Source organism: Archocentrus centrarchus, chromosome 15, assembly GCF_007364275.1.
Source record: "Archocentrus centrarchus isolate MPI-CPG fArcCen1 chromosome 15, fArcCen1, whole genome shotgun sequence".
In the NCBI taxonomy this organism is placed as follows: Eukaryota; Metazoa; Chordata; class Actinopteri; order Cichliformes; family Cichlidae; genus Archocentrus; species Archocentrus centrarchus.
In genome coordinates, this window is record NC_044360.1 from 22394216 (window position 1) to 22420538 (window position 26323).

Here is a 26323-nt window from a genome sequence, read left to right on the forward strand (position 1 = left end):
CTACTGTGGACAACTTGCAACATCCACAGAACTTGAAGGATTTCAGAACAGATAACAGAGGAGAGCAACTTAAGCGTATAAATAACAATGAGAAATGTATGTCGTAATGTTTTATAATCATGGCGCATACTTAAATATAAGTGCTAATAATGGAATAACTGCACGCAATGTTGAAACACAGCTTCCAGTAGGAAAGTCGTAAATATGAGACATAGCTAGTTACAGTTGACATTGTGTTTTCGTTTGATCATTAATCTATGAACGGATGAGTAACTTGTCTAACATGAGGTCAAACAGACAATTTCCTTGTCAGATTGATGTAATAGACAGTTTTCTTTTGTTGGAGTCTTTCCGCTATGGTAGGTGGGTAATTACTGTCATTGATAAATAATCTTGGGCCAGCCCCATAATAATCAGTCCCACATGTGCTTGGCCTTCTTAAAGGAAAGGCTCATTTGCCACTGGGATTCACAGTCTGAACTGCTTAGAAGGATGTAATGGAGAGCAATTTTCTTGTCTTGGGGGGGGGGGGGGGGGGCTGAGATGGGATAGGTTAGCCCGGTCATTTTCCATTGCCTCTGCACATCAAATCTCCAAACAAGGACAACTCTGATTTCAGATCTACTTCTTTACTCCCTGTGGGCAGTAAGTAGTTTTCCGGGACACAAGGAAGCATTTTATTGCTTTACCAGTGTCTTCGAGTATTATGTTTAAATTGTAATTTCTCAATTTCTTACAAAAATAACAAAATTGACCAGTGTAATCTTTTTCCCTACTGAAAAATGATACACCTTGGCTGATATTTTTAAATAACACTTAAGACTCCACAAATACTATAATTTCAAGAGAAATGGCTGAATACATAGCCTGATGAATGGGTTTCTATGCATTGTTGGCAAAGTCATTAGATGACTTCTGGACACACAATGCAAACCCAAGCCTAAATCCCTGCAAACCTAATTAAAGGCAAAGAAATATACAGTTGGTTCTTCGCATTGTATGTTTAGACTGTCTAATTACATCCAGAGGAACAGATTCCAGAGAGGGGAGTCCCTAAAGAAGACTGCAATCCTCTAAGAGATTTATGTGTTTATAGAAAATTGTGAGAAGCAGACTAATGTTCAGGAAAAACTAGAAAGCGAATGCCCACGCTGGAAATATTGTGCTTTGCCAAGATGTAAACGCTAAATAGTCCATCTGTCTGTGCTCTTCTCACTTTGGAAGAGCCGAGGAGCCACCATCTGCAGATATGCGTCAGCAGACGCAGTTCTGCATGAAATAAGACACAAAAATTATATTTTGTTTTTGACAATTTAAAAATGTATTTACAAAGTTACATTTATAGTGAAAATACTAAAGCTATATTCAGCTGCTCTCTTACTCACAAGGGGCCACCGCAGCTCTGCATGTTTGATTTGGCAGCGTTTCCATGCCGGATGGCCTTTCTGTCACAACCTCAAAGGATTTGTGTCTCCTCCTGGGATTGAACTGGGGGATCTTTGGCTTGTTGCTACAGTATGGAGCCACTATAAAGTGCTAACAATGTAAAATAAAATGTGTGTGTTCACTTGGTCCTGTAACTGACTGGTTCACATGATATCTATCTCCCCAATTAAATCCTGACACTTCAGTGTTTTGATAGTATTGTTTGACTTAAATGCCTTTGCAGCTGACAGCCTACAGAAATCAATACGTGACAGACAACATGCACTGTGAATATAAAGTTTTTTTCTGTCTAGCTGTCTTGACAGCTAGTAAAATTTGATGTGAAGCCTAACTTAGTTCACACACCTTTGTCTTATTCAGACTTCTGCTATGTTGGGCCCTGTTCCAGAAAGCAGCTTCAACAAAGTTTGACTTTAACCAAAAACTTTGACTCGATTACCTCTGAGACGGGACACTGAGATGAGATTACAGTTGATTTTATTCACTCAACTCAGAGTATGCCCCCCTGATTGAGTATGTGTGCAAGTAATTAAAGAAAGCCATCATCAGTCGAGCTCCAATACCAGGATTCCCCAGTGGCAATGAGTAAATAATAAGCAGAGCTTCCATTTTAATCCAGGGGACCGAGAATTATGAACATGTGTGGACCATGAAATTTGTCTTAAGGATCAGGATGGGTGGGGAGGCTGCAGCCTACGCACAGTTCACCAATCTATCACAGGATTTTACATTAGATTTCTTAAAAGTACAGTGTGTAAAATCTCACAACTAAATGTCAGTAGATTGCCGATTGTGTGAATTCTGTTATCTTACCCCTCCCAATTCAGACAACTCAAACAACTCGGGCATGTTTGTGCATGTTTTCGTGTGTTAAAGGGTCCCGTTTTCTGTGGAGGAGGACGGCAGTGGAGGAGGAGGAGGAAAAAGACATAATAAGAAAGAGATGATGAAAATATACATGTACAAATGTTAGATGGTCAAGCATAGTATAGTTTGTGATCTTTAAATTAAAAGTAACTTAGAAGGCGTCCTGTATAAATGTGGCCGGTCTCTAGCCGCATACTTAAAACACGATTAGGTGGAACGGCGACGTCCATCTCGGCCACTGTATTCAAGAAAAGGGGGCAAGATGGCAGCTTCCACAAACCAGTGCCCACTCCTTTATATTTTTAATGGATTCAAGTTTATGACAATGCATCAATTTGTTGGAAGACATAATTACACACTAATGTGTATATTTATGAATACAACATTCTTTCTATAAAAAAAACCCTAAAAAAAATTTTTATTGTACCTTTAATTCTAATTATTCAGTTGTAACCTGGCAGGAACTGAAGATAGAAATGTGAAGAAACAGATGAGACACCTCTTACCTGATAACAGTCACGACTGTGCTGTGCACTTTGACACCAACAATATAAACGAGGAAAATAAACTGAGTGTGAGTTACTTGGTTCAAACGCAGCAGAGAGAAGCTCGAGCTTTGTTAAAAAAAAAAAACTACCAAAGAACAGGTTAGGGTCACAAAGTCTGTTACCCCAGCAACTGAATCAGAGTTGAAGTTAACGCTCTTTCTGGACAAGAAAACGCAGAGTTTCTCTCATCTCAGGGTTAAAAGAGAAAACTAATTTTTTTCACTAAACCTGCATTTTGGAATGAGGCCCTGATCTGTGCCTTGTTTTGTGGGTTTTGTTTTGTTTTGGTTTTTTTTTTAACTTTCCTTCTCCTTCTGTTTGTTCCTGTTGCTTTTTTTCTTTCTTTTTCTTGCCAGCCTGTCCTTTTCTGCACCTTTGCCTGCTGCTGCTGTTCTTGTTTGTTTTCGTGGACTTTCATAGAATTATTTATTGTGCTCAGCTTTGGTTAATAAACCTCAGCTTATGTTTTTGCAAGTAGTCTCTGTGCCTGCATGTGGGTCATATACTGAACCAATCTTAATGCTTGACCCCTACAGTGAGGGGAACTTCATATTGGGTTTTCCTTTAATTTGTCACACATCTATAATGCATTTCTTTAATTTTCACTCGTGTATGTGCTTGTTCTTCCTTTGGCCTCTGTATCAAACAACTTTGTGTTATTATTTAAAGTCCATGGATCAAGTTCTTCAGTTTGATTTTACCAAATAAAGATAAAAAATAAAAAACTGGAATTTTTTTTATGGTATTTTACATTTGTTAGCTTGACATATAATTGAGATTTTGTAATAATTGTTACAAATGGAAATGGAAATAAAAAGCAGCAGCCCCCTCAGATGTTCTCTAAGCAAGAGACTGACCACAGAGCTACTTTTTGCATTGTCAAAAGACACTTCTCTCAGTCATCGTGATAATCCATCTGCTATCTTCAGTTCATTATACAAATTAAAAAACTAATTTTATTCAGTTTATGTGTTCAGCTTCAACCACAGCAGGACCATTAACATAATATTAATTTTCAATTAATAAAAAATATACTCTGCTATTTCACTGCAAGCTTTTACCCTTTTATTGATACGCCTACATGTGACATCCCTGAATTTAGGGAAATTCAAAAATGAGAAAATTGTCTGCTGTCGTGTTTGTTTACTTTGTTCAGTGGTGAGGGGGTGGACAGACTATTATTTGAGATTTTGTACAGTGAAAAGATGTTGTTTGCAGTCACGGCAGCTTTATAGTGTGTGGGGAGGTGGAACAAATAAGTCAGAGACAGAAATTAATGCAAAAGGAATAAAATCCAAACTGTGGATAGACTTTGGGCTTGTCAGAGCTGAGCTCACAAAGAAAAGTAAAGCAACTGTCAGTCCCCACGAGCAGACAAGAGACAACGCTATTACGACAGTGATCAGAGCTGCAAGATGATACTGGCTCCGAGTAAAGATGCTTTAATATAAAATAACATCACATTCAAAAATGAACTGACTGTTCCTGGTAAAGAACTACACAATCTATAACGAGTTATCAGCGTGGAGAAGGTGTTTTGCCCAGAGATAATTACAATAACAGCACCCAATGGCAGCGTGATTGCTCCCAGGTGACATTGCAGGTTATTAAATTGTCACGGTGCACCCTGTTTTGGAGCTGCAGACACTTAAACTTGCTGCCCACAAGACAGACTCACAGTTTATCTGCTCCATTTGTTTGACATCTTTACGACATACCGTATTAACACAACCTAATTTCATCTGAGCCTCAATGTCTTCTCTTGGCTGTCTCACGGAAATCCTTCAGGGTTAGGTTAGGACTGCTGGGACGTTTGTCTCGACCGAATTACACCAAGTGACATTTCTTCCATCCTATCATGTTTTCCATTTCAAGTTTGCAAGGAAAGGAGCTTGTGACAAAGTTTGAAAAGTGACACATGAATTAAGGACAATTATCAAAAGAATTTAGTTTGGAAATGTCGCCCACAAAAGTGATTCGATTGTGAGATGAGGCTGCACACATACACGAACACAAACGCTGACTTTCTTAACTTGATTACAAAACATTATGTCCGTGACAGAGGGGAAAAACAAAACTGCCGAGTCCAACTTTTGATCATTTATTCATTCATCTTCATGATAGTAAGATTTATGTGATCTGTTAACAGAATAAATCAGGGATGAAAAATCAATCAAATTAAGCAACTAATAGCTTCCTTAATGTCTTTGTTTGTGTGCAGATGACACTCTCATCCAGCCGTACAGCAAGAACCAATCATATTAATTATCTTCCAAATAACAATTCTCTATTTATTTCAAATGAGCTCTTAAAACCAACTCATTTGAATTCACAGGTTCTTCTGTTCGACATCAAAAGCAGCCCACTCTGTTTTTGGCACTCATATAATGACCTCAGTCATTATATGAGGGTGCGCATGTGTGTATGTAAGCATGTGTGAGTTTAGTTTGAAAATTTTTATCCAAAAAAATTTACAGGAACAGTGACCTCAGTTTGAAATATAATACATGTGCGCATATGAATGACAAAAACCCTTTAAATCAAAAGCGATGCAAAAACACAACATTTGTTTTAATGTTTGCAGAGCAATCTGCCAGCTGGTTCAGAAGCCTTATGTTTGAAAAGAAACCAGCAATTTTATAAAAAAAAACTATACAGATTAATGCTGGAGAGCGCCGTGTTTCAACGCTCTAATGCTTACCACTCCTTCTTAATGCTCACTGTCAGGTGATGTAACTCTCAATGGCAACAGTTTTAATTAGAGAAAATTCCTGGAAGGCACCTCTGCACACATTACGAAAACAAACAGAAAAGGCTAATAATTACTGATACTCACATCTTGCAGGGAGATCATAGCCGCAGGTGATCTTGGCTTTGCCAGTTTCACAGCCATTTAGCGAGTGACACTCGTCATACAGACAGGACCCAGCCGCTTTGTGTATGCAGCCATCAACTGAAACAAACAGACATACAAAGAGAGGTAAGAGCCTACCTGAGGAGAAACATGTAAAACTAGGCACTCAACATATCCCAAGCCAGCTGGGCTAATTAGGAGTTTGTGTGCTTTATCATGAGAAAACAAACAGCCAGCAACAAGCTGAAAATTATGTTTATGGGTTTGATTCCAGTTACTGAATGTCTGCGTTTTCAAATCAGCTCCCTAGTGCTGTATCTCCTCTCTATAGGGAGGCTGTGTCTGCCATAGAGTGCTGTGCCTATTGCTGGTAAATATTGACAAGCTTAGGAATGAAATTAGCTGGGCTAGGATCTAATAACGCCTCCGCACACAGTGAAAATGAGACTGTTCTTCCTGTAATCTCTCTCCTCTGTCAACAGCGATATGCAGTCCGATCATTAACTGTATTTTCTGGCCCGCTGTGGAATCCACCCTGTTCTCTGTGGTGATCCTGTTATGATGTGGATCTGTGTTCTGATTCTGTCATGCTCCCTGTTGATGTGTGTGTCCTGGTTCTGCGGAGACCCCTGGCCCCCGCCCTTCTAAGGTTTTAATTTTACCGGGTTAAGGCCATGATACATCTGATTGATGGCACGTCTTACAGGGGAAGGCAGAGAGATAGAAATCCGCATTATCCGTCTCTGAAAGCCTGACATCCCCCCAAGAGCATGTTATCAATCACACTGAAACATGATAAAATCCTCCTCAAGTTGTCCTGTAAAAATCCTCACCAGCCATTAGAGGAAAACAGAGGTAGGAGGAAACGGTAGGAGTTGGACAAACAGACGTGCCTATTTTTTGGTTGTTCTTTGTTAAGACTTGATCAATGCAGGGAAAAAGTCTCCGAGACTAACTTCATCTCTCAGTGCTAAAACAGTTGATAGTTAAGATCATAGAATTAACAGCCTGCAGGATAGCGTTAAACATTTTTTTAATATTCAGATTCATGAAAAATGTGACTGATCACTGTTTTTATCTATAATCTAATAATTATTCCTATACAGAGCCAAAATAACAGTGGAATAAAAAAGGCTGAAAATTAGTTATAACCTATCTTCTAAAATCTATTTTGTTTCACATCATCAACACAAACAAAAGGTCTTTTGATGAGGGATGGTCTTTTTCTCAGCTCCTTTCAATTTCTCAGAGATGAGTCAACAACAACAGCTGGGTGGAAGATTTTCTAGCTCTATCAATCATCTTTAATGGACTGAAGGACAGGCAGTTGACAGAGACGAATCCTGATGGCTTTTCAAAAAAGTAACAAGAGTTTGACAGTGATGTGGATATGAGGAGGGATCGCTGTGGTGCCAATGAAAGCTACTCAACACAAGAGCAGATGTAGCGCTGGCTGCCGGCTTGGCATTTTTGTAATATCCACTGTGCAAACAAGATTGTCCATGATCATGGACAACATCGATCTGAATCTCTGCAAATATGAATTGTTAAACTCAAAAGCCTGCTGAACTGGAAGCTTGAATATTTGGTACACACACAATATTGCCAAAAGTATTTGCGTTCACACACATTCCCATTCTCAATCCACAGGGTTTAATATGATGTCGGCCCACCCTTTGCAGCTATAACAGTTTCAACTCTTATGGGAAGGCTTTCCACAAGGTTTAGGAGTGTTTATGGGAATTTTTGGCCATTCTTCCAGAAGCAGGTCAGAGTGAGGTCAGACACTGATGTTGAATGAGATGGCCTGGCTCACAGTCTCCACTCTAATTCATCCCAAAGGTGCTCTATCAGGCTGAGGTCAGGACTCTGTGCAGGCCAGTCATGTTCTTCCACACCAAACTTCCTCATCCATGTCTTTATGGACCTGCTTTGTGCAGTAGTGGGCAGTCATGATGGAACAGGAAGGGGCCATCCCCAAACTGTTCCCACAAAGATGGGAGCATGAAATTGTCCAAAATATCTTGGTATGCTGAAGCATTAAGAGTTCCTTTCACTGGAACTCCTGAAAAACAACCCCACACCATAATCCTCCCTCCACCAAACTTTGCATAAGTGTATTATGTTGTTGTTGTTGTGGTTGTTATTATTATTATTATAATATATGGGGCCATACAAACTACTGAGCACCATTTTGAATTTCTGCAATGAAATTTCAGCAAAATGTGCCGACCCTCCACATCATTTTTTTCACTTTGATTTTCAGGGTGTCTTTGAATTCAGCCCTCTGTAGGTTGATAATGTTCACTTCCATCAAACGATGAGGCAAGAAAGGTGAGCCTCAAATTCTGTAGCGACACTCATATGGTAATATCAGAATTTGGTGTAAATAGCATGAAAGCATGGATTCATCTTCTATCAAACTGTTTGGCCTACTAATGGTGGTGTAATGGTGTGAGGGATATCTTTTCAGTACACTTTGGGCCCCTTAGTGCCAACTGAGAATCATTTAAATGCCACAGCCTACCTGATTATTGTTGCTGACCATGTCTATTCCTTTATGACCACAGTGTACCCATCTTCTCATGGTACACTTTCCGCAGGATAACACAAATCATGTCACAAATGTCAAAAGTTCAAATCATCTCAAACAGGCTTCTTGAACACAGTGTGCTCAGTGTACTCAAAAGGGCCTCCACAGCCACCAGATCTCAATCCAACAGAGACCCTTTGGAATGAGATGGAACAGGAGATTCCCATCGTGGATGTGCAGCTGACAAATCTGCAGCAACTGTGTGATGTCATTATGTCAATATGGACAAAAACCTCTAAGCAATGTTTCCAGCACCTTGCTGAATGTATGCAACAAAGAATTGAGGCCGTTCTGAAGGCAATAAATCCTTTAAAAAAGAACATTCTAGTCTGAAAAAAGGAAGGAGAAACAGTTCAGCAAATATCTTTTATGCTTCCCTTGCACAGGTGGGAAGCAAACTACCATCTTTTAATGGTCATATGAAGACAGACAGGTTTGGAAAATATTATACTGCCCTCCTCTGTTGTACAGAGTTCCCGTGGGAGTCCGTCCTCCACAGACACTCATCACTACTGAGCAGAACCGATATTTTACCTATGAGCACCTCAGGAACATGGTGAACAAAAGCACATGAGATTCTGTGTTTTATCTCAGTAGCTGAAAAATAAGATGGCTGATAATAGTCCCTGATTTTATTTCCCTCCTCCTCCTGTTCACAGTTGCATTAGCTACTTTTTCTGAGTGTGTCACTGCGCATCTTATGCCAGCGAGCCCCTAAAAGCCTGGAAATTTCTTCACAGTGCCTGGAAATACAAGAGATGCTAAACTGATCTGGGTGATTGCCAGAATCTTGGATGGTAAAGCCACAGATTTAATTTACCTGCTTTACGTCAACCACTTCACATAAATGGATGGAATACAGCAGATGCATTGTGGGTAATATGCGTGTTTATTTCTGTGTCTGAGAAAGAGATATAGAGAGGAGTGGAGAAGCACAGAAACAGAGAGAGGTTTCAGATGCACTTTGTAATTTGAAATTAAATTGCGGAGTGGAGGCAATCTAAACTTGATTGTGAGTACAGTTTTCTCTGTCCATTATTTAGGCAACTAAAAGCAGATCTGAGTTCCCATAAGTGGAGATATGACCCACATGCAATTTGGCCATCAATTTATTTTCTCATTTAAGTGGGATCTCACCATTATTCCCTGCAGATTTCTATTATGGATGCCTGCAACATTACAAAGGCAGTCTCAGATTTTCATTAACTAAGAATGGCATTAACATTCACCTGAGAAAAAAGACGAGTCTATTCGCTCCCCTTCACAACAAAACATCAAAGCAATTAAAAAAAATAACAATAAGCTTTTTTTTTTTTTTTTGATTATCTACATATTTAAGCATCGGGTCAACATTGTTTATTGCAATATTTTTGCAGCTACAGTCTAAGCTCAGTGCATTTCAATTCTATATGGCTAAAGAAGTTTTATGATCACCCACAGTACTGTGTTTCAGTAGTCTCAAAAGACTCATGTACACCATTGTGCCCATGTCCCTGTTTCATTATATTTAGATGCAGTAATCATTCAAATGCTAAATCATCATCCTGGTGCTGCACCTGCATCACAGCACTAAGAGATGATCAAAGTGACCTCTTTTTATCCCAGCTTTTAGGCTGAATCACATGTCAAGCAGAAGCCTTGAGATGAACATGTGCTCAGCTACGTGATGCACAGCCAGTGGTGCTCAGTGCTATATTTTAACTCCTATTAGGACTTCTTTACAGAGGACATTTCATTTAACTGGTTTAATATTCAGGTGGCAGCATCTGCTTCTATCAACCCCACCACTGGGCTTCCTCAGCCCCCGCTGAAAAATATAACAGTTAATACCTCATCTATCTCTCTCCTCGCAGCCTGCCACTGCTTTAGGCTGGGCCTATGTGGGACAAAACATTTATTCATCTTCTCTGAGTGCCTTGCTCAGAAAAAGCTTCCCAGAGCAGCCACTCCAGCAAGTCCACACAGCTAATGAAGATAACTTTGAGCAGTGGCTGGACGGCATCTCTCTGAACACATAATGGGAACTAGGAGAGAGCAAGAGACAGAGGGAGAGACATATTGAGAGAGACAAAGGAGACAAGAGTGTGTGCGTATGAGTGTGTGTGTCAGTCTCGAGCAGTTTGAATTAGTTACTCAGCTGTAACCTTGGCTCCTGCCATTGTTGGAGACACCTCTACCTTGTCCTCTCAAGGCTCCGTTCCCACATGCATTAAGGGACTCAGCAAAGCTCTGCTTACTCTCCCTGGGCTTCTCCCAGGCAGCCTGAAAACCAAGGGCTTTCAATCGCTCCCTCAGACACAATGAATACCTGCTCTGCTCTCATTACAATACCCTGCTTTTCAGAAATAGTGTCAGCAGCAATTTTCTCTCCTAATTATTTTCCTCTCCTCTGAGGGTTAGGTTCAGGACTGGAGCCAGAGAAGGCAGGCCAGGGTGGGCAGGAAAAGGGGGGGGGGGGGGGGGGGGGGTGGATTTTACCTGGCAGGAAATGGAGAGGTCTGCACATCAGTTCATAATCTAACAGAGGGGACTAGTCACTTGTATCAAGGTGGATCTAAACTTCAACCTCTGTGACTATGTCAGCAACGCCAGCTCTTCATGAGCGCCGATCAGGAGATAAGAACCAAAACTTTTGTCAATACTTTTTTCACTCTGAGAGTTGCTGTTTCCTCACAAAACCGAGCATATTCCTGAAACCACTGAGCCATATATTGCCTCTCACTTATTTTTTTTTTGTAGTATCCATGGCAACAACATATTTCAACTCTCCTCCTAGCACTTTTAGAGCTGTACACTGATCAAAGCCCCTCCTTAGTCCTACCTCTGTGATTTACGACACCATTTTCTACTCAACTAATTTCACTGAAGGAGATAATGACATGGATTAGTTGCTAATCAAGTGCCAATCAGAGATCTGGCTCAACTAAATGTCAGGTGGAATATATTCAAGCCATTGTGGTTACTCCCTTGCGATACTGGATTATGTGGCCTAATCACAGCAATTTTGGATGCAACAGGAGCCTGATCTCGCTCTACACTGTAACCAAGTTCCCAGGAAAGGGATAATAATCTCCATTTTACCTGTAATACCCAGGTAAACAAGGGATTTGGGCTAATAGTGTGCCAGGCACACAGTCACCAATGTTGCTCTCCAAAGTGATATAAAATACCTCAGGCTTACTTGACTCACAATTCTCCTGGCACTGCGATGTAAGGAGGAAGTAGAATGAATGACACAACAATCGCAGGTTTCTGTAGGGCGGTGGAAACCCTTCAGTTAATATTCTTACTGAAGAATATCTCAGCAAAGATTGAAAAACATTTTCAATAAAATAGCTTAACACACGCAGTATTTTATTAGTGCAACTGCTACTATTATAATTACCAGCCATAAAAAAGACAAATAAATATAAAAGCTCTAAACTTTTCAGAGGGGGTGGGGGGGGTGCCTTCACTGTCACTCCTTTTTACCCCATCTTACTTAAATCATATATTAAGTAGGGTGGGATTAATCACTCTAGTAACCAAAAAATGGGGGAGAAGCTTCTAACATCGGGTTAACATTCTGAAAGAGCGCATTTTAAATCAAACCTTCAACCCTTTTCCTAAAGTAATTTCATGCCTAAACTAGAGACCAATATCAGTGACTCATTAAAGAACTAAATGTTGCTACCCTCACTAATCACACTCAGAAATACCAATAGCCTGATTATTAATTCGGTTCTGTTTTTCAGTGCACAGCGTGGTGGATCTTTGCCCCCTCTCCCTGTAGTACTGCCTGGATGATGCTGCAAAGCGAAAATGGGACGGATGGAAATTGTAAAACCACAACAGTCTGGCTGTTTGATCTAAAAAATATAAAACACAGTTGTGTGTAAACTGCCATTTAACTGACATATACATAACCACTCCGCTGGAGCAATATGTAACCATGCAGAGTGCAGGCATGTTCACGTGAACCTGGAAATATACAGTAGGAATAGGGCTGTTAGTGCTTAATGAAAAGGAAAAAGGGGAGAAAAAGAGAAAAAATATTATCATATATTGTACATGACACAAGCCCCTGTCTCATGGCTGAAAGTCATGTGTTTGATTGATGATTCAGTGAAGCGGCTAGCAGCATAGTAGCAATCGGTCCAGGACTGTACCACATACAGTACCTCTTAACTGTGAATGTGACTAACCCTCCAGGTGACATCGTCCCTTATGTACACGGACATGCTGTGCTTTTTTCCATAATGTTGAGATGCATGTCCAATTCCACCATAACCTGCTTTATGCCATTAGTGCTATTAATATCTCCTCCACCAGAGTTTTTCATGGCTCAAAACAAGCTTTTAGGAGGTGACTATGCAAGCACACAACTGGGCTGCATATAGTTAAGAGTCTGTGTTACCTAAGTTAAAAGAAGTCTCTACTGTATTTAACAATAACACAGATCTACTTATTAGTTTTAAAGTAATTTAAACTTTGTTTTTGATTTAATTTAACCAGTCATAAGAATAATGGAGAGTAAAGTTACTTAAGCAGTTCATTCACATGTGTACTCATACTCCTCAAAACTGCAGTAAAACCCAAGCATGGATTTGAAGAGCTTAAGTTGGGCTTATTAGGAGAACAAAATCTACATGTTGTTGTTTGAGGTCAGCAAAGGAATGCCAGGTTAGGTTACCAAAGGCCATGTGACACTGTCGTCGCAAATGTAGAGTCTGACAGCTGCGGACGACTCGGTGCCAAACCCCAGCCGTGCTGAACTTTCCAAGACAGTTGTGACGGCCCCGGCACTCATATAAAGATGTTGTTTTAACTGTTCTGCCATCGTCCGCAGTCTGAGGCAGCGGAGTCACTCTGTCCCCAGTACAGTGAAATGTACCATTTGCATTCTTTACATAAGAACGGTTAACTTCAGCCAGGTTGGCAACACTTTATTTTGGAGAGTCCGATTCAATGATCCTTCTGTACTTCAGCTATAAAGTTATTTTTTTCTAGTCTATTTAATGAACTTGTATCCCTTTAGCATCCTAAATCTAACCCAAAAATGAGCAGCTCACGTTGAAAATATACAGACACAATAATGAGCATCACTTAAACCTCGGGAGGGATTTTAGTCTCAAACTGCACAGAGTGGACAGGACACAGAGTATCAACAAAGGACTATTCAAATTAGTTGTGACAAGCTGCCCACAGCGGTTTCCGGAGTTCTTTTGTAGTTTGCATGCCTTAGTTATAATGATTTGTATTCCCTCACAGCACAGGTAAACTGCACACACCCAAACAGAAATGCATGCATGATGATGTCTATGCCTCCAACTAAGCTGCGTTGATAGTACAGTGAAATGACTGGCTCAATAGCAATGGTCACAGAGGTGAACTGCAAAAGTGTGCCAGCCTATCATCAAGGTACCATCCCTCAGGATACGATTTGTGTCATTTATAATCACACTTGGTATATCACATCACATTGTGCTTACAGAATGGCATCCGTCCGGAAGGAAATCCAAAATTTGTGCGTTCTATTACACTTTCTAGGTCTGAAAAGCCTCTTTCATTTCAGGGTGTGAGGTGCGCTAATAATCACAGATAAACACAAATGTCCTTTTACAGCTTCCTCTCCCACCTTCAATATCGCACTCATTTTTCACCTTTGACTCCTCACCAACTCTGTTATTACAAACAAGCACTCTGCCAGTGTGGCTATTATCACCCCGTCTCCTAGGTTAGATTACCTGTGGCACCCAAGCTTTAATATTACTGCAACGGGAAAGAAAGGGATTGTTTCACTAGACTGTATAGTAGAGGAGGCCAGTGTATTGTGCATGTATGTGTTTGTGTACCCAAGTGCATGTGGTGTTTCTTGAGTGCAAAGAAACACCTAGCTCCCATAAATGTGACATCATATTGTAATGTAAAAAAAAAAAAATCATCATGTCTTCCCTGCCTATGTATGTATGTATGTAGGTTAAATGTTTCTAAAATTAAACACTTTATCGATGCTTCTTCATGGTCCCGGGAGGAATCAGCCCATTTCCGATCAATCTGAGACACAATTAACAAGAACAATATGACATGACAGGTGACTCCTTCCTGTAAAGGATTCTGACATCAAAGAGCTTTCAGAGTTGTCCAGTATAAAGTTAGTCATCCCAACACCAGGAAGCATCTCCTATCAATAAGCTTGCCACGTATCTCAATGGTTCAAGAGCAAATCAGCTGCCAGAGAAGATAACATAAAATATTCTTTTTCCTAATTTCAATTCCACCGCTGACCATTAACGACTCCCCATGGACTACATCAAGAGTCAAAACCAGATTTGAATTATTGATTAGGTACATCTTACTCTCACTTAATATTAATACAGATCTACCACTTCCACCACTAACACATCATCAAGTCTTTCATGTTTTTAGTAATATATTAAGTATAGCGAGCTCTATCAGCTGCTTAGCATATGACAAGCCCTCCTTGGATAAAGAACTATCTGGAATCAATAGAATACACCTATTCACACTCCAAACATAATTAAATGCTGCCTCCTGGAGAAATTGCTCTCTTTGAAAAGTTAGGCTAATGGGGGGAACACACTAATGTCGAGAAAACATGGCTAGAAAACACATTCCCCCCCGAGCAGATCCTGGCCAATTACATCATAAATTACTTCCCTGCACAAAGTTCATCTTTTGATTTTCCCAAGAGAGCCTGCTGTAGGAAGGTAAAGGATGACTTTTCTAGGAACAACCTGACTAGAGGTGAGAGTTGGAACAGAAGCACTTTGTTCAATGCAAACGGGTTCTGAGAACAATCAGGACAGGACAAGACAAATGCATGTAATTATTGGGCAATCCGAACAGTAAGCTTTACGGCTCGTGAGGAGAGAAAACAAGCATGGCTGCTGTTTCACGCTCTTGGATCTCCGGGCCAAACTCTGTGGCGAGTTCGTAATTGCGGAAATGAAGAAAGATGGAGCCATTCAATGAAAGGCCACTGCTTTCAATTAAAATGCATGAACAGCTGTTGCTATTATGCATGCTTCTTTGGGTTTGCTGGTGCAAAGCACATCCTCAGCAAAGCCTACAACTATGTACAATACATTTACATTTGTACAGGAAGCATGAAAAACCACAGAAAGTCATAGAATTAAAATGTCATAATTTTGTATTCCTTTATTTTTAACCTCACTCTGTTACCTGTAGAAAAAAATTGACTATGAAGTCGCTCTATCCCAGCTGGCATGGTGAGAGGCATGGACAGGTTGCCAGTCCATCATAGGGCTAACACAGAGAAACAGCCAGCCATTCACACTCACATTCACAGCTACAGGAAATTTGGAATCACCAGTTAACCTGGCATGCACATCTCTGGACTGTGGGAGTACCCGGAGAGAACCCACACAGGTGCAGGGAGAACATGCAAACTCCACAGAGAAAGACCCCGGCCAGCCGGTGGATTCAAACCCAGGACCTTCTTGCTATGAGGCGACAATGTTAACCAACGCGACACTGTGATGTCCACAAATCCCATAATTCTCACATTACACAGGTCAATAACTTAAAGCAAGAGCCAATTATGTTAATTTTTTTTCTTTTATTACAAACAATTCGGTGATGTCTGCCTGAAAAGGAAAGCGCGATACACAATTAAAGCTAAAGTGTTGAAATCAATACAATCGTGGCAAAGTGTATTCTTTTCTTAAAAAAGGAGTTCCACAAATTATTTTTCATTTTCCATTATGGAGAAACTGAAACAAAATGAATAAAAGGATCAAAAACTGAACTAAATTGGAGGAAAATGCTGATAGATACAAAATTGTTATTTGCCTTTTATGATTATGAGATATGGGTATTTTAAGAAAAAAGCAGATTTGGTGATCTTCACAGAATTATATGTTTGCATGAGAGGTATGAAAGTCTAAAATGACTGTATTAAAGTTCTCAAGTGTTATTCAGCAATTACACTGATTGCTTTTCTATTAAAAACAAAATCATAATTATGGATATTCCTTTAACGGTAGCCTATAATTCAGGGCAATCACAGCACTTGTCAAGCAGACCCCCAGTGTGCCTTGATGCTATAAAATCATTACCCTTGTGTAACTCTGTATAAGCAAACAAAGAGAAAAAGGCCACCGGGGCCAAAGCATGAGATAGCCAGAGTGGATTCCTCTCCGGTGATTTATCTGACGGGGGCCTGACAACTTTCTTGCAGAATCCCAAAGTGCGCTATCTATTAATTGAGCCCGTGTCAGCACAGGGGAGATTAAGCATCCACAGCTGCCCACTGAAAAGTCTTCCCCAGGCCCAGCTGTGAGACACAAATCAAAGGCCTTGCCACTGAGACGAGCAGACAAAAGATGGAGCCCACCTCCACGCAAACACAAAGATCAGCACTGATGTCCTGCTGCGATTAATGGCTTGGTAAGCATCTGTGGTAAAGCACTTTGACGGTGACAGTTAAAGTTTTCGTACACTTGAATTTTTGAATAATATTCCAGATCAATTCAACGAAGCTGGGTGATATAACACCTGTATTTTAAAGAGCCGCAATAAACCACAGCTACAGCATTTGAGCTTTCCTTCATGGCTAAAATAATGCTTCTGTGGTTGCCACACTAGTCATTGAGCTCATTTTAAACATGTTTCGCCTCTTGACTCCCTGTCCTTCATAAATGATCTTACTGTCCTTTTCTCCTCAGGCTCCACAGTAGTTAAAAAAAAAAAAGCCTTGGGCAGACTTCTGGGCTTACTTAGCTCCGCAGATCCTCAGTTAAGGCCTGTCATGCTAACACTCCCTCTTGTAAAATACCTGTGTGGTCTCAGTGCTTAACTAGCAGCGGTGGCCTGGCTTCATCATGTGAGGCTCCTGACTGCAGAGCTGAGGATTAACAGAAATTGGGCTTTTATAATTATACCGTCATGATTCCAGGCCTTTCCTGCTGGTCTTTTTAATTAAGTAGATAATTTCTCTCTGGGGATGACCAGCTTTAACATACTTACAGGCTATTTCAACAGTGGCCTTTTCACAGAGCTGTGGCAAAAATCTTATGAATCAAAACTATTATTTTGTTATGAAAGCCTAAACAATATCGCATTTGCGGCTATCGCTGGACTGCGTGCGATAGAAGCAAACGTTAATCGGTGGGGGTATGATAATGAGACCGCTCAAGCGTTTCCTTCGCGTTCCACCCACCCATCTCAGTGACGACTATAAAAGCTGCCCTATCTTTGAAGGGTGGAGATGAATCTTGGGAGGATAATAGGGTCTTCTGTCACTCATGCCTTTGTGAGTGACAGTGACAAGTCTAATAATGAGAGAGATGCCTGGTCACCCTTTCATTCAACCATTTCACTGAAGAGACCTATCTCTGCCATCCTGTGAGCAGTCATGCACCCATGCAGCACCAACCTTGCTTTGGCAAGGTTTTATAATTCAAATGGAACAATATAATGGCCTCTACAGTGACAGCATTCAGATAGCTGCTTGTTCACAGCTTGGCTCACTGCCCATTAATTTTAAACCCCCTCCCACAAAAGGAAACCAAACTGTCTTTATGATGTACCCCAGGAGGAACAGATACAGCAGTGAATATGGTCATTTGGAGAAAAAAAAAAAAGAATTTTTACGGCGAAACGTTTGGCAAAAAAAAAGGAAAAAAAAAAAGATGAGCATCATAAGTTGAAATCTTTTCACTGAGCTCTCTCTCTTTAGAGAAAAGAAAAGCTAGCATTATACATTACATTTAGCGTCAAGATTTTATGCTTTGGGGATTGCAGAAGAGTAATAGCTGTGTTTACACATTACACACTAATACCATCATACACCACTTTCTGTATCACAGACTGGCAGGATATCAGTTATTAAGGCTATGATGGAAGCCATTGACCTTCCAGAAATGATATGTGGACTTACAATAAAGTGTGCTTTGTCACCTCTGAGAATATTAGTTATCAATTCTGACTTTAAATCTCTCAGGTCAGCATATATGTCATCAGAGCGGTGAGGCAGCAGTGATGGATGGAGAAAGAATCGCAAGCCACATTCTTTGTTTTGGAGCCAATCTGATGATTTCTTTATAGCCCTTAAGCAGGTTATGATCCATTTTTCATGTCTTATACAAAGATGGGATATAGTAAATCCATTTATGCCATAATTGCTGATGCCATTAAAGAAGAGATTAAGATTTTTTTTTATTTTTTAAATCTGATTATTTTATAATAAAGACCACACAAAATGGAAACGAGAATTACTGATGAGCTGCTTAACCTCAGTGTGGGTAGAGACGTACAGTCACGTTGCATAATTTGCAAAGTCACCTGCATTATTTCAGCAGCATAATGTTTGGTAGGAAAACAGCGAGAATGAACTGTTTTTTGGTCACACTCACAATGATTCTACTCCATGCATGTCTGGGGGACTTGAAAGATTGTTTTAGCAGTATTTAGATCTGGCACTGATCAAAAATCTTTATCCAAATGCACTGTTTGGACAGTTATCAACTCCCAATCACTGTGCATTACCAGTCTAATAGTTTAAATCTGGAAATGCTCATTGGAATTCAATTGCTAATGTTTAACTAAAACACCAAGACAAGTGAGTGTTGGGCAGAATAGCGGATGTACTGGATAATAAGGTTGCTATTTTGTAAAATGACATGAATTTTTCAAATAATGCAACACTTGCTAACACACAAAACACCCACTCTGGCTTTCCAAAGTGGGTGGAAAGCCACTATTATATTTAATATATCATACAGGCATCAGATGCACTATTGAGTGTGTTGAGAAAGACCTGTATGAACTGCGCCCCATTTTCACTTAATGAATTAAACATGTTGCAAAACGTAACATAAGGCAACAAATAAAGGCTCAGTCACACTAGAGTAAAAACAGGATGGCAACCTCTTTGCAACTAAAAAAAAAAATCTGTGGTTGTCCAGTGCTTGCATTGAATTTTTTTCACATTCAAGTAGATGCGTCAGCCACTTTAGATCACAAGGCAACTGCACAGGTTGTCTGGTGGGAGGCAACCTGTCTCCAAACAATTGTGGTCCAACTCAGACTGCAATCCCTCTCAGACAGACTGAGGAAGGTCTGCAAAAAGTTGCCATCTAGTTTATATAGGAAGGCAGATTGCCAACACATTGCAATTCTAGCACAGTCTGAGTCAGTGTGTGCCAGTGAGAGCAACTCATCTACAAAGTGTCTCTTTGCAACAGTGACTTCACTCAGCTGGTTGCCAACTGGTTATATTCTAGCTTTATTTGTATATAAAAGCAAGGTTCCTGAGCACTTATGACACTTTGCAGTTAAATCACTGTCCCACAGCAATTACAGTACGTCGCTAATTGTGGAGGAATTTCTGAATTTCTAAATTTCTAAACTTGTGTGCTCCTGGGCTGGACTCTGAATATAAGTAGTCTCATGATCCTGGGTCTTTGACCAAGTGTTTTATATTTTGTATTATATTTTAGTCTTTTACTAAACAGAACCCAGAGTTACTTTTGTACTCTGGCTTCTGTTTACATTTTAAGTACAAGCTTGTATTTACTTCTTTGTGTGTTTCAGTTTAATCTAGCTTTCCCAGTGTTCCATTGTATTTTGTTGTCAAGTCTTTATCTCTGTGTTAGGTGTTGAATTGCCCTTTGTGGAGTCATTCACATTGCTGTTTGTTTCCCTTGTTGTTTCCTTGTGTTTCTGGGTGTTTGGATTCCTTGGCTTGGTGCCCTGTTACCTTTTCGACTTTGAACTTTGTGATTTACTTTGACCAAGAAGCATCAAAGCTTGTTTAAAGATTATTCCTTTCTCAAGAGTCCTGCATTTGGGTCCACAACCTCTTAGACACACAGTGTTTCATGACAAGTAGTTAATGCGAATTTCTGTTTAATGTGAATTTCTGTGTATAAAGACGGCAACAGATTTGCAATTTTCTGAGACTTGTCACATTCAATCGCCATCCTGACGCACCAAAGTCACTTTGAAAATGGCAACTTACTGTAAATGGTTGGAGAAACAATTTCAGAAGCAATGAGATCACAAGTTCATTGCACAGTGCTGTGGTCTCCAACCACTGTTTTCCTTAGTGTGACTGTAGCATCATATTTCACAACTAGTTCTCGTCAACAAGCCATTATATCACACAATAATATGTTAAACATAAACAATTTCTCAACTAATAAATGCACATTTACAAAATTACACCATTGAAGGGCATGCTCGGTAATGCTAGCTAGCCAGGTACCTGTTACTCCGTTAGCAGTTGGGAGGGGCTCTGTCACTAAAATTGAAGGAGAGTAAAGACAGATGGAGGATGAAGAGATTCACCAAAATAACCTGTGCCCAAGAGGGGGGCTGTGCCTGCTTTTTGGAAGCTTTGTTTTGAGTAATGACACTCGTGCTGGTGTTATTTCTGATCATGATGCTTTTGTGTCTGACTTTCACAGCGGACAGGGATCAGGCGGACTCTATACACTGCAACAGGAAACCAGGTGAGGTAAAGATAAGGTGTGCACACCGCACAGCAAACTCTGCAACGAGTCACTGTATTTTAAATTATTGCATGATATTATCTATATTGACGTATATCAATACTATATCAATATGTATGAATACTGAGCAGAAATGAAGCTCTGCAACTGTAAATATACCCTGGCATTCTTGGTACAAAGAAAATGAATCTTTCCGGTGTACGATGTTGGTAGATGCACCATTAAAACTGGGGATCTGGTTAACAAGAAAGAGACAAACAAAAAGCTGATGAGCACACAGATGAGGCACAGCCTTAGTAAACACCCATCAACCTGGTAGTGCCAGTGGAGCTCACACACAGAGAGACCACAAGCTTGGCTCTTTCTTTTCTCCATCTGGGAATTTTAACTGTATTACAGTTCTTTACAATTTTGATTTAACTGATTCAGCTAATATGTCAAACTAAAGACAGTTCAAGCCCACTGTTCTGTAAAACATCTTAGGTTACTTAAAGAAAATACTGCAAACTAAGTACCCTTGGTTTTTAGCTACTGTGCAGACAAAAAAAAAAAAATCACTTGCTAGAAGACATCTTGGGCTCAAACATCAGTTATGATTCCTGGTTGGGCAAAGAATAAGTAAAACTTGGAGCACACTTAATGTGCACTCAGCTGTAAGCCTAATTAGTCTGTGTGAACAATAACTTGTAGTAGCAGCACCGGAAAACTTACATCAAGCCAGCTATTACACAGTTATGTCTGAAAGTTGAGCTTTTTGTTTTGTAGAATTATATACTGTATAGCCAACACTAGTAATAATAACAAGACACACTATTATATGTACTTATCAGAAGAACTCTGTGCAAGTTATAACATAATATGATTACTGTGGAAGCTAAAAGCCAAGCAGAACAGAATGATTTTTACAGCAGTCTATTTACCAGTGAGCTGGCATGACTGATGTATTTCATTTAAGACTGCCTCAAATGTTTGTCTAGTGGCCAGGTGTACTGGCACTCCCATATTAATGAAAGGGTGAGAAGCATGCTGGGCCTCTAGCCAGGGATTATGCTGGGTTTAAGACAGCGACAGCATGGAAAGCTAGCCAGGTCCTCTCCAAGTCTATCCAATCTGCAATGCAAATCAATCAACGCTGTGTGGCCAGTGCAGCAGCACTGCACCACAACCTGACTGTTAGAAGTCATTGTTAGAAATCATCTTTTTTCCCGGGTAGCCATCAGTCTCTGTCAGGCGCCGTGGCCATCTCATCACGTCACTCTAATTAGATGGGAATCCCTGGAGCAGGCAGCATGATCGAGGACAGAAACACTAATATACCAGCTCATCTCAATCAGGAGACGACTTTTTCTTTTCCTGCAACATAAGCTAAATATTCTATAAAGTGCAGACTTGGATATTAGTATAACATTATATATAATTTAATATACCGTGCTTTTAATCAGGAATAACAAAAGTATAAATGTAGTATTTACTTTTTTCACTTTTTTGCATACACGACATGTTAAAATCTACCTACAGATTTTAATGACATTCGGGGCAGAGGACACTGATGGCCAATCTGAAAGCTCCAGCTTGCACCTTTTCAAAGAGCTTGTGGTGGATTTTGAGGTATGATCTTGATCATTGTATTCTTGTAGAAACCAGGTTCCTCACAATGTCACTTCCTAACTGACTGCATGACATTTGCATACAGAATTGACTGATATGAAGCAGAATTATTTTACAAGTAGTTCAATTTATTGTTTTCCTCCAAACACCCAGTATCAGTGCTCCTGTGTCTCTAATCCAGATGATACTTTGAGTACTTAATACATTTCTAATGAAGGGGAAAGTAAGGTTTCCATTGGGTGACTCCTATGTACAGACCCTGTCTGTGCATCAAACAACGGAGTGCATAAGGGTCCCACTGGTCCTATTTAAGCTAAACTTTCCTGCAACCACTATATATTAGTGCAGAGATTACTAATTCTGGGACCACCTTTTGCAGCTTCTCTTGTCTTTCACAGCCATCACTTCTTTAAGGAAATTGCTTTTTATATCCATTCTTTGCTATGCTGTCATCAACTACCTTCATTTCACTCATACTAGAGTAAAAATATGACAGCGACCTCCTTGTAACCAGGAAAAAAAAACAAATAAATCAGTGGTTGCCCGGTGACTGCAGTGAATGTTTCCACATGTCGGTGACTGATTGCAAGCAGCAGGGGTGAGCAACTGTGGTTGAGCGTGCCATAACTCAACCGCTGGGTGAAAACTTTCAATTGCAAGGCGACTGCACAGGTCGCCGGGTGCAAGGCAGCCTGTCTCCAAACAGTCACAGTTTGAGTCAGACCGACTGTAATCACTCTCAGACAGGTTGGCAAAGTTTTGCAAATAGCTGACATTTAATTTATAGCCAGTACAGTACAACAAATAGACCACGCTTGTCTTTGACTCTTCAGGACTAAATGTTGACATTTTGACCTCTCAGAAAGATCAAAAGATAAATGTAAATGTACAACATTTAGCTCTCTTCAGCATCTCATTCGTTCCACCACTGGACTTTATGCATGTCTGCCACTTAAATAACATGCAAAGCATCTGAATAACATTAAAACACTTGCCTTTTTTTTTTTTTAATCCTGGCAAATTGTGAGCATGTCTTTCCTTATCTCAGCAGACCCAAAGACAAGCCAGGCATCCTGGTTATGGGCTAAATGGTAATATTTCCATTTCCACTCACACTGCATTTACTAAAACCAGGTATGAGGCAAGCAATTCATTTCTCTCAGATCATTTCTGCTGAAGAGTGGTAGAGGGGGGGAAATGAAGGGACGGAGCAAAGCACGCGATCAAATCCAAGGGTGATTCTTGTGTCTTTTCACTAAATAGAAGATTTATCCTTGCCTCGTTGCTATGGTTGCATGGCAGCAGGGGGAAAATGTGAGGCAAAGTGTAAATCCCTTCATTGATCACTTGGTTATACTTTCATTATATCTGGTGGTTAAGGTGAAGTGTGTTATTGAATTGGTAGCATTACAACAAGCTACATCAAAAAGTTCAATAAAAATGGTGATATCAGCAGGGAAAGGTCTTCACTTCCTGCGAGCTTTTAAGGGCTGAAACACCTCACTGAGTGCAACAAAGACAACAACAAAGGGAAAAAAAAGAAAAACATTAAGTAACCTATTTATTAAATAACTGTAATACTGGAGTATATTTGTGACACGACTGGAGGGCAGGCATAATGAATGGGTTCTCTGAAGTCATTTAGAACAGATAAAAACTAGTTTTGTTTAATTAGATTTTCAAACGGGTGGGAGTGTTGTCCCAGTTCTGAGACAGAACAGGCTCTGTGAAGTTGCATTTAAAAGCCTGGGTGCACAGGCTACTCTAAAATACATAATTGTGCATTTTATGAGCTTCAGATGTGTAACGCAAAACAAGCTGAAACCCATCTCCCTGACAAGAGACACATAAGTCACAGCGTTTATGATGTCATACTGTAACCACTACAGTGTACATTGCAGTAGATGATTCATCTTATTTAGTCAAGTAAGTACAACCTTCTTAGCAGCATGACTATTAAACTATTTCATACATACATCATATTGACCATTTAAATGACCATAAATGATTGTATATTAATAAAATTGTCAGTCAGTCAGTCAGCATTTTTGATTTTTCAAGGGGAAATAAAAATCGATCACACACACAGAAATACTGATTATGTTTCCAGCTGGGGAAAAAATGTGTCTCCATTGTAAGGTACAAATAACAGGTTGTGCCTTCCACGTAGCCTGTAAATTGAGTGGATGATTGGCAATCACGCCACAGTGATGTCAGACAACCCCTCACCTGCAATGAAGTAAGTCTCACAGCTAGAGTATAGGGTCTAACAGTAAGCTAAAGGCCCACAGTGAAGCTGACTGTGTTCTCACATGTTTAGACGCCCACCTGATTTAGTGTGCAGCTTTTTTCCCCGAGTACCAATGTTACAAGTTTTTACGTGACTGCTGACAACAGACCGACTGTCGGCTGAGATGAGAAACAACCGTGTCATTGTGTGGCGCTCAGAGGACGCTTAGTTAAACTACATGCCAATCAATGAGCACAATTAATGTTCCAATGAACACCAGGCACTGATTCAGCTGCTGATGCTTTAATTGGATAGAACTAAAGAGAGAGAGGATGACCCTTTCAGTGACCTTTACCAATGGAGCTCTGCCTGGAGCACAACCTTATGAGAGACACTGGTGTCAAAGGTTGATGAGGACAACCCTGCTTGACCCCTGGACACATCATCCTATGAGTCCATTTAACATCATTTGAAATCATTTGTCAAAAGACTGCTAGCATCTGGCAAGCATTTTTTCAATAAAAATTGAAAATTAGCTGAGCATCCTGACAAACCCAGAGGCTTGTAGCCTAAGACACAAAATGTCCCGGTCCCCACAAACAGAAGTGTTCATTCACATTAGCTGGACAAGTAGGACAAGGTTTCATGACTATGAGCATATTATTAACAGTGTTGTTATGAAAAACACTTACCCGCCTTTCTATTATAATGAGAGCACATCACATTACCTTGGCCTGTCATCAGATAAGAAGTTATCAATACATCAGAGGAGGAGGTAATCGCTGTATGTGTGAGTCTGCCTATCTGTTCTTTGTTGGTCTTCATCCAATGTACCACACACTCAGTTGGTACAGTGTTGGGGACCTAATTCAGCACTGTGTCGAATATAAAGTGCTTTGAACCATCCCTTATTCCTCCAGTCTGGCAAACAGGCACAGTTTGAACAAGCATGCAATAGTGTTGCTAGATAGCCAGTCCAAAATAGACTCAACAGCATCTCAATTACATTAAAAGCCCCTGGTGACAAAAAGAGTCACAAAAACTGCAATTCCACTTATAGCCACTTTAGGCTGTCTTCAAAACATAGACTGGAAATAGAAGATGGACATACCTTCCTGTCTGAAAGGTGAAGCGAATGCATTCTTTCTATTGGCCAGCAGTGCCACCTCCTCTGGTGACAAAAAGACTTGGGATTGTATAGAAGCCTAGGGGGAAATGATCCTTGGCTCCCTTCCTTTGTGACCTCAGTACATGCTTTTCTGAAGACTTCATAAACTCATTTGCTTATATTCAGGTCAAACTGAATAAAACATGAAGTTTGTTCTGTAAGTTATGGTCTTTATTAGAGTCAGAAAGGACTATTCTGCAGGGTCCTTGTGATTGCAAGCTTACAACTTGCCAATCACAAGTCATTGGCCAATGAGCTATGGTGTCCCATCCATTATTTATATACAGCCCATGATTAAAACAACACCTTATATTTTTAGGTTTTCTTATTTCATTCCAATGGCTTTGCTAATCAGTAAGATTTAAACTAAATCATTAATCTTCTATGACCCAGCCAATTGCCTTTACAGGGAATGAGAGGTCTTTAGGTGAGAGGGTACTTGCATGCACAAAGTCAGACTGGCTTTAAAAAGTTTCGTCTTGACTTAGCAGGTGCTAATGGCATGTTTGAGAGCTTAGGCTTTGTGGAGT

At 40.1% G+C, this 26323-nt stretch overlaps 1 protein-coding gene across 1 annotated transcript in view; it reads right to left on the minus strand.

Moving 5' to 3' along the window:
* The window catches only part of macrod2 (mono-ADP ribosylhydrolase 2), a 396729-nt gene that overhangs the window by 230271 nt on the left and 140135 nt on the right, over positions 1 to 26323 (minus strand). The window contains exon 5 of the mRNA XM_030747747.1: positions 5698 to 5814. Coding sequence (XP_030603607.1) covers positions 5698 to 5814 — 117 coding nt within the window. The remainder of the gene's footprint in view (positions 1 to 5697; positions 5815 to 26323) is intronic.